Source organism: Panthera tigris, chromosome D2, assembly GCF_018350195.1.
Source record: "Panthera tigris isolate Pti1 chromosome D2, P.tigris_Pti1_mat1.1, whole genome shotgun sequence".
NCBI lineage: Eukaryota > Metazoa > Chordata > Mammalia > Carnivora > Felidae > Panthera > Panthera tigris.
This window is the reverse complement of record NC_056670.1, coordinates 59,849,106-59,872,157: the sequence shown is the minus strand read 5'-3', so window position 1 is coordinate 59,872,157 and position 23,052 is coordinate 59,849,106. Positions and strand designations below refer to the sequence as shown.

General features: G+C 39.3%; 1 protein-coding gene across 11 annotated transcripts in view; it reads right to left on the bottom strand.

The window, feature by feature from the left end:
- GBF1 (golgi brefeldin A resistant guanine nucleotide exchange factor 1) overlaps positions 1 to 23,052 on the bottom strand; it is a 119,327-nt gene that overhangs the window by 91,017 nt on the left and 5,258 nt on the right. For 10 of the 11 annotated variants that reach the window (XM_007080208.3, XM_007080211.3, XM_007080210.3 and 7 more), the window contains exons 2-3: positions 15,717 to 15,822; positions 13,486 to 13,552 (exon numbers count right to left, since the gene is read on the bottom strand). In XM_007080208.3, coding sequence (XP_007080270.1) covers positions 13,486 to 13,552; positions 15,717 to 15,812 — 163 coding nt within the window. In that variant the 5' untranslated portion in view covers positions 15,813 to 15,822. Of the gene's footprint in view, positions 1 to 13,485; positions 13,553 to 15,716; positions 15,823 to 20,809; positions 20,863 to 23,052 lie in introns of all 11 variants that reach the window. The other variant, XM_007080209.3, reaches the window with a different exon arrangement.

The window sequence follows — 23,052 nt, the reverse complement described above, 5'->3', positions numbered from 1 at the left end:
TCAGAGACCCAAGACTGAGAGCTGAATTTTATTGGCATATTTTATTAGAAGCTAATTTTATTAGAAAAGGTAAACAGCCATTGATATCTTATCCTATGGTACAATTTTTGTTAGTTCAGTTCTGAGATGCACAGATTGGCTAATCACAAGTAAATATAAATGGGCTAATTGAGCCCTAGGATATCCAAGGCTCTAAAGCAGCTAAGTAAACTTCCATCCACTTGGCTACTGCTGCCAGGCAGCCAGGGCTAGGGCAGAGGATGGGGGTGGGATAGACAATGCAGACAAACACCACTGCTATTCTTCTGACCACCCCAGAACCTCTTTCAGCACAGGGCATACAACAATTTCCTGAGGTCACATGTGGAAGACGGGCAGACTTCAAACCAATGCCCAGCTGTCCACTCAAATTCCAGGGCTTCTCAAATCACCAACCCACTAGACCATAAACTTTATGAGGACAGGAACTGTGTCAGCCTCCTCGAAAACCAGGTCCCTAATACCTATTCAATGTCTGGCACACATTAAGCACTCAAGAAATATCTACTAACTGAATATATAAATGAATTTCTGCCAAGGGCAAACTTCTTGGAGAAGATGCTATTTTGGAGTCTTTCCAGAATAAATGATTCCATCCTCAACTCACGAAAAGGACTCAAAAGCATGGCCAAGCCATGTGTAACACAACACGCTATCCCCCTTTCCCTGAACAATTAGCTTAACATCACATAAAAGGGATCAAGTACAAGGTGCAAAGTGACTAGTCATCCACAGTCCTATTTCCTTGGGAAAGAATACTTATTCTAACATTCTCTAGGGATGTTATGACTCAAATGGTCTCAAATTAATCTCTGCTTTGCAAAAGCTGCTTCATCCAGAGAGAAACAACCATATTAAAAGAACTGCTTCAGCCATAAAAAAGAAGGAAATCCTGCCATTTGCAACAACATGGGTGGCCCTTGAGGACCTTATACTAATTGAAAGAAGTCAATTTCAAGAGAAAGAAATAATGTATCTCACTTATATGTGGAATCTATAAAAAAGTCAAATTCATAGAAACAGAATGGTGCTTACTAACGGGCTGGTTGGTAAGGGAAATGGGAAGATGTTGCTCAAAGAGTATAAACTTCCAGTTATAAGGGGTGCCTGGGTGGCTCAGTTGGTTAAGCATCTGACTCTTGCTTTCAGCTCAGGTCATGATCTCACGGTCATGAAATCAAGCCCCATGTCGTCAGGCTCCACCCTGAGCATGGAACCTGCTTGAATTCTCTCTCTCCCTCTCCTTCTGCCCCTCCCCAGCTTGTACACCTCTCTCAAACAAACAAACAAAACCTTCCAGTTATAAGATGAAGAAGTTTTGAGGATCTAATAAGATAGCATGGTGACTACGGTTTAACAATACTGTATTACAAACTTGAAAGTTGCTGAGAGTAGATTTTAAATGTTCACACACATACAAATTAAAATTATGCAAGGAGATGGATGTGTTAATTAACCTTATTGTGGTAATAAATTCGCAAAGTATACTTGTATTAAATCATCACACAGTACAGCTTAAACTTACATAACGTTCTGTCAATTATATTTCAATAAAGCTGAGGGGAGAGGAATAAAATAACATGTAATAGTAGATCTTTAAATAAATAGATAACAGAAAAGATAAGATGATAGACAGATAGATATGCTTTTCTGAAATCAAAGCTGATAAGAATAAAACGCAGGTCTAACAGTCCATTGGATCCCAAATATCAAGGGGGCTAAATCACTTCACAGAGTCCTTCACGGAATGTCAAGAACTCAACACCCTCTTTGACTCCTTGCCCAAGAAAAATAACATTGCAGAGAGACAAATTCAAAACAGTGCTAGAACAGAAGTAAATCATAAGCTCTCCCCATCAAAGCTTTCAAACTTTTTTGACCATGACATACAGAAAGAAATATAGTTTACACTAAAACTCAGAATACATCATTTCTAACTGAAACAAAAGTTCCCCCAAATAATACTTATCCTTACTATGTGTGATGCATGGATACTTTCTATTCTATTCTTTTTTTAACCTCCCTTCATAATGGAAGCTTGTAACAGAAAACAGGGAAGTGCTCAAAGGGATTGCATCAAAGGAACAAAGGAACAAGTTTAAAGGGGCAAAACTCAAAATGATTTGAGCACCAAAAATAATCAAAAAGGTAATGAATTATAAAACACTGAATAAATAAAAATTCACAAGCCCCCAAAATGGAAGGAAAATCCTCATTTGCCACCATTAGTGGTCATCATTAACACTAACTCCTTACTCTGAAAGTTGGCAATTAAAAGAATTAAAGCATTTTCCCTGCCTTTTTAGGAGAAACTATGGTTCATCCTCCAGTTTATGAAGGTAAGTGATTCTTTACAGGGAATGCCAGTTAATAAACGTAGAAACAAATGACAGAATTAGAAAGTCATCGTTTTGCGAACAACACTGAAATAGATGACTGGCAAAAATTCATTAGCAGATGATCATTAAGTAAAAGGTGCCAAATTATTACTTCAGATTACTTACTAATTACAAATAGAAAAATTAATTCATTTTACAATGAGGAAATGTGGCAATCACAACCAGAAGCAAGTAATCAAACTTACCACCACCTTAGCAGGATCATCCTGACAGTATATACTTCCTGTGATGATATAATATGAAATACACAATATCATCTACAAAGTACTCTTGCCAAAAATGTTTAACCTGCATTAAATTAAGCCTTTAACCCTAACTTCTAGAATATAGGAAATACATGAGATAGAGAAGCAAGTTAAATGATACCACAAGGACACAGACGAACCCAGAACATACAACATTCTAAAGATAAATGGCCTAGTCTCTTCAAAAACTCAATGCCTAGAGAATTAAAAAAAAAAGAAAAAAGGTGAAGAAAACTGTATTAGATTTTAAAAGTCTACAGAGATATAACTACTTAATGAAATGAGAATTTTGCTTGGATTTTGGTTTATAAAAACTGCTATAGCAATAAAAGGCAGTTTGGAGGCAAATCGGAAATTTTTAATATGGACTGGTATTAGCTAATACTGGTAAATTATTAAGTTTCTTAAGTGTGATAATGGTACTATGATTATGCAAGAGAATGTCCTTATTTAGGATGAATGCTGAAGTATTCAAGGGTAAGATGCCAACATGTCTGAAACTTATTTTCAAGTAGCTTATAAAAAATAATACACACAGGGGCACCTGAGTGGCTCAGTGGGTTAAATGTCCAACTTCGGCTCAGGTCATGCTTTCATAGTTTGTGAGTATGAGCCCCACGTCAGGCTCTGCACTGATAGCTCAGAGCCTGCTTCGGATTCTCTGTCTCCCTCCCTCTCTCTGCTCCTCCCCCACTCATGCTTTCTCTCTCTCTCAAAAAATAAATAAACGTTTAAAAAATAATAATAATACGCACATAGTGACTCTGTCGGTTAAGCATCTGACTCATGAGATTGAACCCCATACTGGGCTCTGTGCTGACAGCTTGGAGCCTGCTTGGGATCCTCTGTCTCTCTCTCCTGCACGTGCTCGCACACATTCTCCTCTCTCTCAAAATAAACAAATAACCATTAAAAAAAAAAAAAAAGCAAATATGGCTAAATGTTAATAGTAAGTATGAAAATAAATGTGCAGAAGTTTAAAATTTTTCACAATAAAAAACTCAGGAGAGGCGCCTGGCTCAGGTCACGATCTCACAGTTCGTGGATTCAAGCCCCGTATCAGGTTCTGTGCTGGCAGCTCAGAGCCTGGAGTCTGCTTTGATTCTGTGTGTCCCTCTCCCTCCCTGCCTCTCCCCCACTCACACTCTGTCTCTCTCTCAAAAATAAACATTAAAAAAAAACTTAAAAACAAAAAAAACTGAGAAGAAAATGCTGTGTGACCCTTTAAAATGATTTCACAATCCACTAACAGAATGCAACTTGCAATCTGAAAGATACCACTCTAGCCCAAGGTAGAACAGTCAGAATAATATCTTAGCTCTCACTTTATCATCAATTTGGAGCTAGTTTTCTTAAACCTGTTGTTTGCCCAAAGAGAAGAAGGAGCCTTCATGAAAAAGCTCATGTGGAATGAAGCTTTCTTAACAAACTTTCCCTGTTAGGAGTCTCCCAAGTTTTGTATTTTTTTCTACCAATTAGTAACTCACTTTATTTGAAAGGAAAGAATAATCAGTGGAAAAATCCCTACCAGTATCAGGGAAATTTCATTTGCCCCTACTTTTGGAGGATTTTTCCCAATTCAAGGCCCATCACAGATAACACTGAAGTCCTTTTGATCCTTTTCCTCCCTAGTTAATGTTCCCAACTACCCTTAGCCTCCAGTTCCCAAGCTGCTTTCCAGGACACCTGGAAGCAAGCTGCATGGCTGAATGCAGAAAAACCCTTGCTCCCACACTACATCTGGCCCTGCCTTTCCACCAAATCATATGCCAATTTATTGCCCTCTGATGTACAGTCTATCAGGCCACTTCCTGGATGCTCCCACTTCACACTGGGCCAGAAACCCAAGGCAATAATGTGAGTTCTACAAATGGGCAAGTAATTGCTCAATAAGCGTGGAACAAGGAAAGGTCAGTTGTGATGTGTGCACATGTGGCAGCTCTTCACAACTCAACCTACAGTGGTAACAGAAGGCTGGTGTTACAGAAGAGGTATGCAGGAAGAAGCCAGACAACAGGCAGCCATGAGTGCTTGTCCATCTAAGTCTTCAGGATCTCCAAAGACCAAAGTAAAGAAACAAAAGCCTTAAACCTGCTAAGGAGCATCTTATCTTCTGGTTTCCAGAAGCAAAACTAAGAACTTAGGGTAGTCACTGCTCTCCATCAACTACCCTTTCTTAATGAGGTGATCTGAGCTGAAATGACTGAATCTTCATTTTCCTGTATACGCAGCTCTATCTTTTAATGAATGCCAGGAGAGAAAAGACAAATGCATTCATTCTTTCCGTAAACATATCCAATATCACTTTAAAAACTACGGTGACCAATTAAGCATCTATGAACATAGAGAGGTGGTTAGAAAAGGCAAGGCTGAGACAAATAACTCTTTACTATCTCTAATCAAAACTGCACTTTGAATTTCAAACATTTGGCTTCTTCGGAAACTCTCTTGGCACTTACTCTGAATTTGAGTGGGTGGAAAAGAAGAAAGAGACTCTGCCTGCATCCTTGTTAAAAACAAAGCAGCAGCTGGCTTTTCCTCTTTTTATTCATCTGACTGCTGTCATGGCAAGCTGGGCACATACTCAGAGAGAAATTTCAGGCCTCAAGAGGTGGCTGTGCCAGAGAGGACAATGGCAATGACAACAACACCAGCAACTTTGACACCCACTTCAGACCACACTGTCACACTGTCCCTTAACCTCTCCTAGAAAAAAATTAGGTTCCTTTTGCCTCTGCTTCTGAACCAAGCTATTAAGAATGCCTTTTTGGGGGCACCTGGGTGGCTCAGTCAGTTAAACATCCAACATCAACTCAGGTCATGATCTCACAGTTCATGAGTTCGAGCCCTGCATCGACCTCTGTGCTGACAGTGTGGAGCCTGCTTGGGGTTCTCTCTCTCTAACTCTCTGCCCCTCCTCCACTCACACTTTTTCTCTCTCTCCCAAAAATAAATAAACTTAAAAAAAAATGTGCTTTTTATCATAACCCACTTTCAGATACATGTAGTGGAAAATGTGCCAGCAGACCAGTTCTGATGGCTAAATGTGTTTAAATATTACGGAGAGAAAAAGGGAGAGCTGGGCTCATAAGAAGCCAGACTATGCAGAGCTGCTGCTTCTCAAGAAAGTCTTCATTTTCTAATCTCTAAGACAAATAAATGTTTGGAAGAGCTTCTTGGTTTAGAAGTGTCAAATCAGGAGGATTCAGATCATTTGGGTAAGGCCCCAGGAAAAGAAATGACAAAGTCATCAAAATACACCTCTCAAAGTCACCTTCTTGATATGAATATTATATGGGGAAAAAAGAATCCCAGTACCTTTATTTTCTCTTACTGTGCTGAAATGCCACTCAAGCTACCAAGATTCTAAGGTCAGTCTGACTCAAATTCAGGTCACATCCTAATGTGTTTTTCAACAATCTCCAAACTAATACAATCTTTTATTATAGAACAAAAAAGTCAAAAAGGGCACAAGAAATACTTATGTAAGTGTGCCCAACCTTGTTCTTCCAACACTCAAACCATTATATGAATTTGTCTGCCAGATGTTATCATACACACTTGGTTCTTTCAGTCTCCACTTAGGCCTTGAACAATTCACAAGCTCAATTCCAAGTGAGACAAAGCTAATGACTCATTCGACCTTCTTCTCATGCTTACTAACAATGATATATTGCTTACTACTCCCTAAACTACAGACCTCTACAGAAAAAATTAAGGTATGCATTCAATCAGTATGGGAGATGATAACTCTAGGAAAAATATTTTTCAAATAATGTACCCTTAGTCAATCTTTTTCCTTACAGAAACTACTAAAGTCTCTTTTCCTGACACCTTCCCATGTTCTAAATTAAACAGATTAAACTTGAGGTATGAGGCATCCTTGAACAGTTTTGCTTCTTCTTAGAAGGGTATTTCTAAGAGACCTAACCCAGACAGATGTTAAGTCATCATTCTTCCCAGGTTGGCTTCCAGACTCTGTTTAAATGTTCTCTGCAAACCTCTAGAGGTTACATGGATTCAAATCTCCTAGCTCAGACTGTGAATTCACAAAGCTTGAGACAGACAGTACTCTACAGGTGTGTTTGTCCAGGATAAACTATATTTAAATAAACTCCTGATACATCTACTTTCTCCAACCACCTGCTTCTCCCTCTTAAACTCAAGGATGCCATATCTTACTGTCCAGTAAAAAGAAATATCCTCTCCTTCAGAGTTACTCTAGGCAAACCACCAATGTCTTTGGGAATATCTAAACTCTGACCAGAACTGCTTTATAGGAGAAAGCCAAATAAGAAAATGTATAAGCTATAATTTTTGTTCATTTCTTTGGCTTGTTTGTTACAAGACATGAAAAGATGGCAACAGACTGCCCTCATTCACTACCAGCTATTCCATGCCTGATAGGGAACCATATGACGTAGAATACAGGCTACAAAAGTTAGCCTTGGATGGTCAGCTAGAGCTGCTAGTCTTGTAAAACCAGTGGCTATGAGGGCAGGAAGTCTGTTTACCATTATAGACCCAATCCCTAAGTGCCTAATCAAAATGCCTAGACCATAGCAGATATTCAATAAATAATGGTTAGAAGTAATCCAATAAGCCAGATCCAGAAGGAATTCAAATCTTGTTGAACCCCAGCAAAAAAAGATCCAAGAAGCTACAACAGTTCCATAGTTAATACAGGTGCTTACACTAGGCCTCAAGACCATCTTAGTCTTATGCAAATACCCCCAATCCTCATAGGTCCTTGGAATTAAAAATGTCTAGGGTTAAATCTCCAAAGGCAAACCCACTACCCACTCCACCCTATCCCCACCATCTCCAAACACAAACACCACTAAGTGTACCTCAAGCTCTGGCCCTAAAGTCTTTAAAGTTATTAAGAGGTAATCCCTGGGGCATCTGGGTGGCTCAGTCAGTTAAGCATCCAACTACAGCTCAGGTCACATCTTGCGGCCCATGAGTTCAAGCCCCACATCAGGCTCTGTGCTGACAGCTCAGAGCCTGGAGCCTGCTTCAGATTCTGTGTCTCCCTCTTTCTCTCTCTGCCCCTCCCTCGCTCTCTCTCTCTCTCTCTCTCTCAAAAATAAACATTAAAAAAAATTAATGGGGTGCCTGGGTGGCTTAGTCGGTTAAGCATTTGACTCTTGGTTTTGGCTCAGGTCATAATCTCATGGTTTGTGAGTTCAAGCCCAGGATCGGGCTCTGTGCTGACAGCACGGACACTGCTTGTGATTCTTTCTCTCCCTCTCTCTCTGCCCTTCCCCTGCTTGTGCTCCCTCAAAAAATAAATAAATAAACATAAAAAGAAAAAAAAAAGAGGTAATCCCTTAAGAAAAGATTCTGGTTGTGATACTTTTAGACTATTCCACTCTCTCTGCTTTAAGCCAAAATTTTCCTGGGGCACCTGGCTGGCTCAGCCCGAAGAGCATGAGACTCTTGATCTCAGAATCACCAGTTCAAGCCCCAACATTGGGTATAGAGATTACTTAAATAAATAAAATTGTAAAAAATAAAAAAAATAAGCCAAAAATTTCCTGGAAAAGAACCTCTTTAAAATGATCTGAGTTTAAAGACCAAGGACAAAGGCAGCCTAAATCTGGAGGCAAATGACCATAGCCAAACACCACAAATCATAACTGACTAGGAGCCCTTCCCATGAAGCTATACTGGATGAGGGCACTAAGGCTGCAAGGACTTGTCTAGTTGGGGAACAAAGGGATAAAAAACCACAGACCATGTTGGCTAGAAGGATTCCTCTAAACCGCTTACTTTTTTCAGACCTAAAATCAGGAGTAGTACCAAATATCCTGATATTTCACTTCCCTTTAACCCTCCATCCCATGCCACAGATCTAACGATCTGATCTAGCTGTGAGACTGAAGATAACTTCAATATGCAAGAGCCCCCACAAGATCTCTAGAAGGATAAAAGGAAACGTGTCTTAGGAATCTAAGCCCATGTTAGAGCTTGGACAGATGTAAGAGAGAGGCAGTAGTCCTGCCCCTAAGGCCAAGACACCCCAGCCCTGCAGGCAGCACAGAGTTAACTACCCACCCGCTTTGAGAAGCACAAAGGTACATCACTGCAACATGCCTAACATTTACATTGCCTCTCTCTGCTCATTAAACAGGTTTTGGTTAAATAATGAACAAACTGTATTACAGACTCCGATGAGAATTCCAAAATTATAAATCAACTGGGAAAGCCCAACGGGGCAGACAGACAGGGAGGGGGGAGAAGGATAATATTGACTAATATAAAGGGCGCAGCTTGACAGTGGATATTCCTGCCACACCTGATCAAACACACTCCGTGGGGGGAGGGGAAAGAGAGCAAGAGAGGGGAGATGGGACAAGACAGCCTGAAATTTGCATCCGGAAAAGATTAAAACGGATTCTTTGGGGATAGAGAAAATACATAATATATATTACTATAAATGCAAAACTGTACTAAAAGCTAACTCAAATGTCAAAGATTACAGCTTGAATAAATTTAAATATAAAAGCCATGTGCTTTTTGAGTTAATGAGAGAGACATAAAAGGACAAACTGGGCCAAGAGGCTGAAGAGAGCCTTATGCTGCCTTTGCTGGGTAATGGGTTCAAAGCACAGCAGCAACTATAATCGGAGGCTTCCCTCCACTGCTCTGAGTCCTGAGGAAGAGCTGGCAAATCCCATCACTCCTCCAGCCTACATTTTCTATTTCTAAAAATTAAGATGTAATTCACACGCCATAAACCTTACCCTCTTAAAGTGTACAATTCAGTGTTTTTAAATATATTCAAAGTTGTACAACCATCACCACTATCTAATTCTAGGACATTTTCATCACCCCAAAAAGAAACCCTATACCTATCTGCAGTCCCTCCCTATACCCCCACCCAAACCTGGTAACCACACATCTGCTTTAACTCCTTCAGAATAACTTCCTAAAAGGATTCCAAAGAAGGCTTAAAGACCAAATGAGGGGTAGCAGTCAAGTCTCACTGGTGGTAAACTAAGGCTTTATCCAAAATAGCAACATGCAAACTCTACTCTTAGGCACCCTGTATCTTCCAAGTGCAACTATCATTTTAGATTTGGTATTAGACTATTTTATTACTCTAAATGCTACAGGGCATATAGTTGTCATGCAGTTTGGGCAAATACTGACTGCAAATGTAGTCCAGAGACATGTATCTGGGAGAATAACTGGTATGGACTTAGCCAACCTGATTAGAGACAAAGGACTTATTTCTTTCACAATACTCAGATAATACTCCTGGACAAGTAGGTAGTGTTTATCTATCTTATTTATTTATCTATCTTATCCTCTGTTTATAAGGAAAAAAAAATCATTTTGGTTTACTATGTCCAATCAACTACCCATTTCCAATAGTGGTATTCTTTTTTTTAAGCATTTATTCATTTTTGAGAGTGAGAGAAAGAGAGATCGTGAGCAAGGGAGGGGCAGAGAGGGAGGGAGACACAGAATCTGAAGCCTAGGGCTCCGAGCTGTCAGCACAGAACCTGATGCAGAACTCAAACTCACAGACTGTGAGATCATGACCCGAGCTAAAGTCACCCAGACGCCCACAACAGTGATATTCTTAACCAACCAAGGTAGCAGATAGCCTAGAAAAAAGCAAATAGAAAGCCTCTGTAGGAACAGTCTAAACCCAAGTCGGTTTCATGAGTTAAACTTATTGGAAGTCCTAGAATTCCTGCCATGCCTCCAATCTAGGTGGGACACCATTCCCAGTCACACAGCACAGGCAATCCCTTCAGTTTCTCTCTCCAAATTCAAAACCCTTTCCCAGCCTCCTACCATTAGCAGGCTTCCAAGAAAGCAGTCCTCCTGACACTGCCAATCAGAAAAATCTGTTTGTCTCAGTAAAAGAAACAAGAAATTGGTCATGGACCACAGAGTCCAGGACCACAGGGGCAGCTGACCCATAAACTTGCTTCCTGGAAGCGAGCACTGTGCGGAGTCAGAACCAATCAGAAGACTATGAGATGTTCTATTTCGGGTCCACTGTGTCATTTTCTCAGGCAGGTAATATGTTAAAACCTAAGAACAATGGGCAACCTTGGCAGGCACCATTTCAACATCTGCTCTGGTAAATACTACCAACTTCTTTCTTGCTCCAAAAGAAAGCTTGGCACCACCTAACCATGTCCTTAGTACCAGTGACAGAACTGGCTCCTCAGCACATTCTGGTTTTATTAGTTTCAAGTAGCAGATAATCTGGATTCCTGATTCAAAGATGTAGGAAAATTAAGCACAGACTCAACTTTGGCACCTCTTAGATGGTCTAGAAATCCCAAGTCCTGGACTGCACCACTCACCACAGATATAGTTCTCTTGAAACATGTCAGGGATATGTCAGGATAGAGAAAACAAGTGCGGGATATGGATGAGATGGCAAGCAGGAAATGTGGCTATATCAGGAAAACCTCACCATCTCAGCTCTTCAAGGTCTGTAGAGTGCCCAAAAGGCCAACAAGGCTACCCAGTCTGATCTCAGACATTTTAGGGTGTTTCTAACCACATATAATACCAATATTTCACAGTGTATAAATTGTGAAATGTTGTGTTTAATCCTCTTCACATCTCTTAGAAAGATAGTACAGTTGACCCTTTAACAACATAGGGGTTTGGGCACCAACACCCCTTACAGTTGAAAATCCATGTATAACTTTTGACTCCCTGAAAATTTAACTACCAATAGCCTGTTAACCAGAAGCCTTACTGATAACATAGTCAATTAATACATATTTTGTACGTCATATTATATACTTTATTCTTCTAATAAAGTAACTAGTGAAAAGAAAACATTATTAAGAAAGTCATAAGGAAGGGGCGTCTGGCTGGCTCAGTCGGTAGAGCATGTAATTGTTGCTCTCAGGGTTGTGGGTTCAAGCTCCAAGTTGGATGTACAGATTACTTGAAAATAAAATCTTCAAAAAAAAAGTCATAATGAAAAGAAAATACATTTATTTTACATACAATACTATTATTGTACTGTATTGACTGAAAAAAAAAAATCCACACATAAGTGAACCTACACAGTTCAAATCCATATTGTTCAAGGATCAACTACACTCTGAACTTTGGCCACCAAAAAGAGTTGTAAATACTTACTCACTACATTTTCTTTCCAATTGAGATATGTAAGCTTTATCTGTAAAGTCAAAAAAAAAAAAAAAAAAAAAGTCCATGCAAGTAGCCAACTTCCTAAAGCAGCCAAGTCACTTAAAGTACAGGCCACAAAATAAGAACATGCCACCTAACTGCAGCTTTAGCCCTGCTAACTGGCTAACAACCAACCACTCCCTCTATACTTGATCCTTGGCTAACATTTCCAATGCTTTTAAACTGAAAATGCTCCTTTAAAGAAAACATGCAGGGAACCTTTAGATAACTTCAGCCCATGTTTAAGAAAAGAAAAAGGAATTTTTCTCCAGATACTCTCCTACATTTCTCATGAAAGGAGAACACTGGTTTATTGTTTATTTACCTTGCAGAAGCCTAGAAACTAGGCTAAAAAACATTCCAGGAATACACATTGTAAAAGCCCTCTATGGTTGACAGAGGAACACAGCTCTGAGGCTTTCCCTTTCAGTCTATCTTTCCCCTTGAAAAACCCAAAGATGCTGAGATTTGCCTCCTCCTCCAACACATACCTATACATAACAGAAGGCACTTCCTGCATACAGTCTCCTCTAATTGTACGAACAGAAGCAATGCAGACCAGGGCACTAAACCAGGCCTGAGTTCTAGTTATGACTTCATCTCTCAGGATCAGTGTGACCTCAGCTAAATCACTGAAAATGTCTCTGGGCTTCAACTTCATTCATAAAAAGAGGACAACACCTGCTACGCCTCCTTCACAGAGTTGTGTAAAAGTTCAATAAGGTAATAAACATGGAAGCAGCTTTGAAAATTCTCAATACATGGAGGCGCCTGGGTAGCTCAGCTGGTTAAGTGTCTGACTTCAGCTCAGGTCATGATCTTGAGGTTCCTGGGTTCGGCCCTGAGTCAGGCTCTGTACTAACAGCTCAGAGCCTGGAACCTGCTTCAGATTCTGTGTCTCCCTCTTTCTGCCCCTCCCTCGCTCACTCTCTCTCTCTCTCAGAAATAAACATTTAAAAATTTTTTTAAAAAAAGAAATTCTAAACATATAAATATTATATAAAGTTATTATGATTAGAAAAACGGGGAGTGAAAAAGGGAACACATGAAGACTGAAAGATCTGCATTACACAGAATTAAGGCCCTAAGTGATGACCTTCTATAAGACCAGAGTTTTGCTGCAAGTACTAAAAACTTGACTTGTGCCACCAAATGTAAAAAGACTTCCTACCTCACAGCATGCATGAGGTAGAGAAAGAAAGTAGTTAAAACAAAATAAAACCAAAAAATTACCAAAAATAACTTCATTATAACTCAAACAATAAAGGAAGCTTATTAATTGTATGAACACTGATTCCCCAGGAAAGTAGGACATCCTCCTAGGAACTCAAGGAAAAGGACCAGCAATGCAGTAAATCAGGGGCAAACTACATCCACAGGCCAAACCTGGCTTGTACCTGTTTTTTTTGGGGGGGGGGGGGGGAAGTATTTATCACTCTCTCAAGTATTATGTCTGCTTTTGAGGTACAACGGCAGAATGGAGTAGTTGCAGTTACTATGGTCTTCAAAGCCTAAAACATTTACTATATAGTCCTTTACAGAGAAAGTCTGTCCATCCCCGCAATAAAAACACATGTTCATTTTATCAGGATAAGTAATCCTACCTAGATGTGGGGACTTACCTGTTATATTGTTCAAAACCTCCTTTAGATGACTGAAACTATGCAGCAGAGGATCCCGTTCTTCATCCTATAACACATAGGTTAAAAAAAAAAGTCAGTATCAGACAAAGAGGAAAAAGGAAATAACAGACAGATCAAGGGTTCTTTGTCTGAATCCAATGATTAAGTTTTCCTTCTGAGGAAAAAAAAGTTAGCCATGGTTCAGTCTTCCAGTTCCCTGATGTCCTATTTTCAAAAAGATACTCTGGACTTACTTAAAATATAAATCCTGAAATATTAATCTATACCATGACCATAGCACTCAAGCTACCATAGATTGCCAAGGCCTTTACATGCTATGGTCTGAATGTTTATGTCCCCTCAAAACTGCTTTTTCTTTTTTTTTTTTTTTAATGTTTATTTTGGAGAGAGACAGAGTGCAAGCAGGGGAGGGACAGAGAGAGCAGGAGGAGACACAAAATCTGAAGAAGGCTCCAGGCTCCGAGAGGTCAGCACAGAGCCCGATTCAGGGCTCAAACTCACAAACCATGAGATCGTGACCCGAGCTGAAGTCGGATGCTCAACCAACTGAGCCACCCAGGCGCCCCAATCCCCTCAAAACTTCTATGTGAAAATCCTAATGTCCAATATGATAAGAAGTAGAGCCTTTAAAGGATGGGTGATTAGGGTCTTCAGAAGGTGGGTAAGGGTTCTGCCCTCATGAATGGAACTAATATCCTTATAAAAGAGGCCCAAGAGAGCTTCCTTGCCCCTTCTATCATGTGAGGATATAATGAGAGGTCTGAGACCCAAAAGAGGGTCATCTGACCATGCTGCCATCCTGATCTTGAACTTCCAGTCTCCAGAACTGTGAGAAATAAGTTTCTCGTTTATAAGCCACCTAATCTGTGGTGTTTTGTTATAGCATCCCAATAGATTAAATTACATGTATTATTCTGTCTCTTCTCCTTCATACTCATTATATAATCGTACATGTTAATTTCAAAGACATTGCTGACTGCACTCTCACTTCTAAACAATTTTTTTTTTTAATGTTTGAGAGAGTGCAAGCACGTGCGTGAGTAGGGGTGGGGCAGAGAGAGAGAGAGAGAGAGAGAGAGAGAGAGAGACAGAATCCCAAGCAGGCTCTGTGCTGTCAGTGCAGAGCCCCACATGGGGCTTACCCCAAGACATGAGATCATGACCTGAGCCAAAATCAAAGGTCAGACGCGTAACAGACTAATCTACCCAGGCACCCCTAAACTATTTTTTTTAAGATTTTATTTTTAGGGCACCTGGCTGGTTCAGTCAGTGGGGCATGGGACTCCTGATCATGGGGTTGTAGGTTCAAGACCCACATTGGATGTAGAGATTACTCAAAAATAAAATTAAAAAAAAAAAAAAAAAAAAAAGTCTTTGGAGCACCTAGCTGGCTCAGTCAGTAGAACATGTGACTCTTAATCTCAGGGTCATGAGTTCAAGCCCCACACTGGGCATGGAGCCTACTAAAATAATAATAATAAAATAAAATAAGGTTATTTTTAAGTAATCTCTACACCCAACGTGGGGCTGAAATTTACAACCCCAAGATCAAAAGTCGCATGTTCTACCAAATGAGCTAGCCAGGCACCACTAAACAATCCATTTTTATAAATGAACATAAGATATTTCCAAATATGTGTGTGTGTATATATATATCTCCATCCATATCCACTGAGGTAGAAACGTCTAAACTTGTTTTTACAATTGTGCCAAAAACCGTTTTATACAACTGCACAAAAAATATCTTTGAACATACGTATACAACAAAGAAAGCCAGTTTTACAACTGGTAAGTTTCTTACTCATCTGATTGGCAAGACACGGCCTGCTTGATATACTCCTATTCCTAAGGAGTACCACCAAGTCACATTCCATGTACCATTTTGACAGTTAATTATAATCCTAGGGAATCTGAAGATAAGGCGTCTTTCTGACATTTTTAGGTATATTTAGGAGGTCCCAACTACTACCGTAAGTTGTCTACAAAAATAGCTAGAAGAAAAACAGTATCATCTTTTGGGTCCCAAAGCAAAAAAGGCAGCCTATAAATTTGATGCCAGTTGGAATAAAACAGAAGGGTCCTTGATACCAAGGACAACTCTGAATTCCTTCTGCTCTCATTATTACTGGGAAATTGATAACTCTTTTAACCATGCATCAGATCGCTTACAACAACTCAGTGACCAAGTGATCTGCCCATTCCCCACTTACCAGCGGAGTATGAGTGCTCCATCGGGCATTTCGTTTGATTGCCCCAACCACAATGTTAATCTCCCCTTGAATGATGTAAATATTTTTATCCACCATCCTGGCAAACCTACCAAAACAGTTAAGAGAAAAGTTAATATGTGGTTACTCAGAGTATACCCATATTTAAATCAGTACCTGTTAAGATCAGAATTATGATTTAACTTCTTAGTACCAAGATTTCCCACCTGTAATACTAGGATGGGATGAAGTCCATCTTATGTTATGAATCCAGCCACCTGGCTCACCTAGAGGTCTCTGGAAGCTCAAGAAACAACTCAAAAAGTATCAATCCAGGACATTTCTCAAAGGCACCTCAACAATCTCTATTAAGTATGTCAAATTCTTCAGTCAACTGTCCTCAAAATCTCTCCTGTGAGGACTTTAGGTATGCAGATACATCTGTGCTACTAGATTGTTAAAGATATATTTCAGATCTTACTTTTGTTTTCTTTATCCCCTCAATAAAGTAATAATGAAGGTTTGACTTAAAAGAAAAGAATGAAGGCTGTTAGAAAAACAGCCTTGGTTTGGAACCACAGTTACAACGTCCACTCATCTACTACATCCCTTCTACCAGGTCAGCTCCAGAAAAGTGGACAGTGGCAGTGACACAACCTTTAAAAAGTCCTGAAAAGTCAAGTTTACTTGCTTATAGCAGTAACTCTCTAATAAGATAGATTGAAAGGCAGACTCATTTTAAAGCTGCTTCTATATGCATCTCTGAAATGAAGCTGAAGTAACTACTTTAGTATTTTATGTGCTCCCAACTGAATTATCACACGATTTTCTTTGCTGCCTAGAAGAGCACTTAGAAAAGATATGTAATTCTCTTCCCAGGTGAAAACAACAAAAACAAAAACAAAACAAGACAAAACAGAATTTCTCCTTGGCATAGAGAAAAACCTAGGAGCATGTAAAACCAACCTTACTGCTTTCCATTACTTAAAAATCCTCTTCACAAGGACAAAATTTTAAAAAGCAAAGAGGGAAAAGGGCAGGGGGAGCATATAGTTACACAAACATTTAGATCAGACTCCAGGGAAGTTAAAACAGTAAGGCTATCAGGGTTAAGAGAAGAAAGAATTCCACAAATATTTACTTATTAAGCACCTACTATGCATAAGGCATCTTTCAGAGTACTAAGGATACAAAACAAATAAGACACAGAAAGAGCTGTCAGACATATTGTGGAATGAAAGAAACTGTAGTATATGACTCTATGTTACCATTTATGTAAAACCCAACCAACCCATCCTACAAAATGCTAGATTTTTGTTTTTGAAAATATGTAATATTCAACTTACAGTATGACATAAAGAGTAATATAACAGCCAGTATCCAGATTAAGAATAGTTCAACTGAAGTCACTGTATGTTCTCCCTAAATCATATCCTCCTCTCTTTCATCCATAGGTCCCACTTTTCTAAATGTGGCGTTTATTAAACTTTTATGTTGCTTTGTACTTTTACTTCACTGATATGTTTTGTTTTTTTTTAATGTTTTTATTTTTGAGAGAGAGAGAGACAGAGCATGAGCGGGGGAGGAGCAGAGAATCTGAAACAGGCTCCAGGCTCTGAGCTGTCAGCACAGAGCCCGACTCAGGGCTCGAAGTCACAAGCTGTGAGATCATGACCTGAGCCAAAGCCGGACGCTCAACCGACTGAGCCACCCAGGTGCCCCTGATACGTATCTTTAAATAATATATAACATCATTCCATATATTTTTGTACTTTTATTTAACTAATACAATATTAGTTTTCTGCAATTTGACCTTTTCCCTTGAAACATTATGTTTGTGAATCATCCATGCTACTAAGTATACTTTATGTATTTTGTCCAGGTAATATGTATATATGTAAACAGAGAATATATATACCCCAAACTCCATAACCATAGTTATCTCTAGAGAAAGTACTGTGAAATCAGTGAGTAATCAGAGGATACTTTAGCCTTATATAGAATGTTTTAATTTTTTACAAGAAGAATATATTACTGTACCATCAATATAATTAAAAATTAATTAAAGAGATGAGATATAATTTCTGCCCATGAGGCATTTATTGAGTTTAGTGGGATCTAAAAGAAAATGAGCCAAAGATATACAGAAAAGAATGCAACCTTCAAGTAGTTCCATTTGCATATTTTGCAGAAGACAGGGTCCCCAGAAAGCAAGAAGTATGAAAAACATTACAATAAAAAAATTTTTTTAACGTTTATTTATTTTTGAGACAGAAACAGAGCATGAATGGAGGAGGGTCAGAGAGAGAGGGAGACACAGAATCTGAAACAGGCTCCAGGCTCTGAGCTGTCAGCACAAGAGTCTGACGCAGGACCTGAACTCACAGACCGCAAGATCATGACCTGAGCCGAAGTCGGACGCTAACCAACTGAGCCACCCAGGTGCCCCATTATAATAAAAATTTTTTTAATGTTAATTATCTATTTTTGAGAGAGAGAGAAAGAGAGACAGAAAGTGAGTGGGGGAGAGGCAGAGAGAGACAGAGACACAGAATCCAAAGCAGGCTCCAAGCTCTGAACTGTCAGCACAGAGCCCAATGCGGGGCTCGAACCCACAGACCATGAGATCATGACCTGAGCCGAAGTCAGACGCTTAACCTACTGAGCCACCCAGGCGCCCCACAACACATTTGTTTTAATGACAATTTAAAGAAACAACTAGATTAGTCCCAGAAGACTATCTACTTTCTAAATGTCCTAGGCACACAATGTTCTCTCCTGAGAAGATCCAACAATGAGAACATACACAACAATAAGGAGGAGAACCAAGAAACTAAAGATAAACAAATTAAAAAGTAATTCAAAGTATCAGAAGAGAAAAGATAGAATCTCTAGTATCTCTCCTTCCTTAAATTATTTAGGCAAGATGAGTATGTTCTAGATCTCTAGAAGGATTTTGAAGAAATTGCTAACAGAGGCTGCCCCCAGAGAAGGGAAGAGAGGAACAGGGATAAGAGGAAGACTTACTTTTCTCTGTATATTCTTTTTTACCTTTTGAATTTTGTGTCACACATATATATTACTTATTACCTATTTTTAAATTAGAATAGTGAAGAATAGTTGTATTATTCCATATATAAGTGATTAAGATCAGCAATCAATGTTAATTAGCTAACATTTACTTTAGTCAATAAGACATTACCTAACACATGCTAAGCAAAATACTAGGCACAGCATACAGAATGTCACTACCCACGCACAAGGAATTTATAATCTAGTAGTTTAGATAAAACACATATATACACACACAAGCCCATATAGATCTTCAATACATGAGTAATACACAGTGTCATAGTAGTGGAAAAAAGAAAATTATTTCTGGCAAAAGGCTCTAGAAAGGCAACTAAACGACAGACAGGATTCAAACAATAAAAAATATAAGGGAAGAATGGCAAGGGTAAAGGTTCATAGGTAGGAAATTCAGTAGGTATTTAAGGAATCATGATTATTCCAGATTGGCTAGAACATTATTCCTAGAGTAATAATAGGAGGTGTGGGGCATATCATGGAAGGCCTTCAATATATAATTATTATTCAGGGCACCTGGGTGGCTCAGTCAGTTAAGCGTCCAACTTCAGCTCAAGTTATAATCTCACCACTCATGAGTTCGAGCCCCACGTCAGGCTCTGTGCTGAGAGATCAGAGCCCAGAGCCTGCTTCAGATTCTGTGTCTCCCTCTCTCTTTGTCCCTCTCCCGTTCGCCCTGTCTCTCTCTCTCTCAAATATAAATAAACATTTAAAAAAATACAGTTATTATTCAGTATGTATACTGAATACCTATCATTATAAAAAAATATTTTGGAAGGCCTGTAAAGGAACACTATAAAATAAGAATAATTTCTCTTTCAAAGAACAAAGAGAGGGGCTCCTGAGTGGCTCAATTGGTTGAGTGTCCAACTTTGGCTCAGGTCATGATCTCACAGTTCGTGAGTTCGAGTCCTGGGTCAGGCTCTGTGGAGTCCCACATCAGACTCTGTGCTGACAGCTTGGTGCTTGGAGCCTGCTTTGGATTCTGTGTTTCCCTCTCTCTCTGCCCCTACCCAGCTCATGCTCTTCCTCTCTCTCAAGGATAAATAAACATTTAAAAAAAAAAAAAAAAGAACTAAGAGAATGAGAGAAAACACTCATACTGAAAATAACAGCAATATAGGTAAACAACAACACTATACTACAAATTGCAAAAAAAAAAAAAAAAAAGTGTCAATGGGATTAACTGAGATCTAATAGGATCTAGTGGTTATTTGGAAGGCTTCCTGGAAGAAATAAATTTTGAACTGGGACTCCAAACTGAAGTAACCAACCTAACACTTGATCAAAATTTATTAGGCATCAAAAGCTAACAACTTTCTTTCTTTCTTACTTTTTTTTGAGAGAGAAAGAGAGGGGTTTCAAGTGAGCAAGGGGCAGAGAGAGAGACAGAGAGAGAGAGAGAAGTGGGGTTCACCCAAAGCAGGGCTCGTGCTCATCCAATGTGGGACTGGATCTCACAAACAGTAAGATCATGACCTGAGCCAAAGTCAGATGCTTAACAACTGAGTCACCCAGACTCCCCAAAGCTAACAACTTTCCAAGATAGTGAGGACCTAAGCAAGAAAAAATCATTGTCTTAAGCTTCTTTTCTTAGTTTAAAAAAAAAAAAAAAAAAGAAAGTAGAAAATGAAGAGGAATTATTTTCAAGGTCTATGGGGAGTTGCTTTATCTCCTGCCCGGCCCCTGAGCATTTGTTTCCTCACAAAGTGATTGTCCCAAGGGAATCTGCCCTTCAGCTTCAAATGGGAAGCTTGGATGAACCACGTGCTGCCTGGTAGGCGACAGCCTAGAACCCCTGGTCACAAGGTCACAAAGGCCTGCAGAGGACCTCATAAATTTAAGGTGTATCTTCTATCAGAAATAACGTGAGAAGGAACAAGTAAATACACAGCAACTAACATCCCCAGCCAATGGGCCACTGGCCCAGAGACTGTGAGCCACATATACCCTTTGAAAACACTGTGTATAGCATTCCCCTCGTGCTTTGTGGCATCTCAGTTACTCACCCCAAGAGGATTCAAAGAGGAGTCACTCTATCAACTGGCAACTCCCTCTAGATCTAAACAAAAGCAGGAGAAACAGAAACCACAAATTGGATCCTTACTTCATGGAATACAAAAAAAAAAAAAAAAATCAACTTCAAATGAATTCAAGACTTAAATGTGAAAAAGGAAACTTGAAAATTTTTAGAAGATAATATATGAGAATACTTTTATAACCTGAGCATAAGAGAGAACCACCTAAACAGAAAATAAAAAGCACAACCCATTTTAAAAACTGGTAAATAGGGGCACCTGGGTGATGCAGTTAAGCGTCTGACTTCGGCTCAGGTCATGATCTCATGGTTCATAGAGTTTAAGCCCCATGTCAGGCTCTGTGCTGACAGCTCAGAGCCTGGAGCCTGCCTTGGATTCTGTATCTCCCTCTCTCTCTCTGCCCCTCTCCTGTTCATGCTCTGTCTCTCTCTCTCTCTCAAAAATAAATAAATATTAAAAAAAAAATTTTTTTAACTGGTAAATTAAACCATGTTAAATTACAGACATTTGTTCTAAAGATACCATAAAAAAAGAGGGGAAAAATAAATCACAAGCTGGGAGAAAATATGTGTATATTTTACACATATAACTAATAAAGAAGCAATGTCCATAATATGTTACAAAACTCTAAGAATAGGCATATAAACCTTCCCCCAAACTGGCAAGAGACATGAATAATTATTTCACAGAAAAAGAAAATACAAACAGCAAATATAAAAAAAAACATTAGCACCATTAATAATCAAGAAAATTATAAAAGAAGTTTATGAGATACCATTTTACAGCACAAAAATAGCACAAAACATTTTTTTTTAAGTTTATTTGTGTGTGTGTGTGGGGGGGGGGGGTGGTTTGCAGAGAGAGAGAGAGGGAGAGAGAGAGAACTCCAAGCAGGCTCCATGCCATCAGCACAGAGTCCCTATGCAGGGGTTAAATCCCATGAACCCTGAGACCACGACCTGAGCTGAAACCAAGAGTAGGTCGCTCAACCAACTGAGCCACCCAGGGACCCCCACAAAAAATTTTTAATCTGACAATACTAGGAGTTGGTAAAAATGCAGAGGAAGTGGCTAATATGTAAACTGATTCAATTCATCTGAATTTCAATTTGGCATTATCTTGCAAAACTGAAGAACTTCATATCCTGTATCTCAGCAATTCTACTGCTAAGACCATATCCCAGAGAAACTTACAAAAAATTTAGAATACTGGCTGTGGGGAAGAGGAATGTGACTAATAGGGAAAGGTATACAAGTGGCCTCAGTTTTGGTGATATTCTGCTTTTAGGGGACACTGATGCCCCATATAAGCTATACATATTCTGTCTGTATGTATGAAATAGACCATCGAAAGTTCCTTTATTTTTTTAATGTTTATTTATTTTTGAGAGAGAGGGGGAGAGACAGAAAGACAACTTGTATGCACGCGCACAAGCGGGGAAGGGGTAGAGAGGGAGAGGGGAAGAGACAATCCGAAGCAGTTCATGCCAACAGCAGAGAGCCCGATGTGGGGCTTGAACTCGCAAACTTTAAGATCACAACCTGAGCCGAAGCCAGACTCTTAACCAACTAAGCCATGCAGGCGCCCCAAAAGTTCCTTCTTTTTAAAGTCATGGTCTTTGTTGTCTGCCTTTGCACATACTGTTCCTTTTTCTGTTTTGAGTATTCTTCTCATTCTTATCCATCTGGTAAATAAACCCTTATTTCATCCAAGAGTCAATGAGTCAGAATGTACCACAGTGGTTACAAGAACAAGCTTCAGAAGCAAAACTGTCTTGACCATCACCACCTCTATAATCTTAGCCAAGTTTCTTAGCCTTTCTGAGCCCCAGTTTACAATTCTCCATTGCAAAATGAAGAGAGTACCTCCTCATCCATTTATTATGAGGCCTACACAAGAAGGCTGTAAAGCACCTAGCATGGAACCAAAGCTATTAAAACTCCCCCAAATTAGCTGTTATTATAATGCCTGCTCTATGAGACCTTTCCACTCTCTCAGAGAGTATTAGTACTCCTTTTCTGTCATCCCATTACACTGTACATAGCTCTATTTAAATAACTTATACTGATTTATAATTATTCATTTAGTGTGTCTCTCCCATGAGTCTATAAGCATCTCAGGAAGACACCATGATTTATTCACCTTTTTATCCCCAATGCCTATAACAAAAATGATAAATACTGAAGGACCAAATGAACAAATGGGTGGACTAA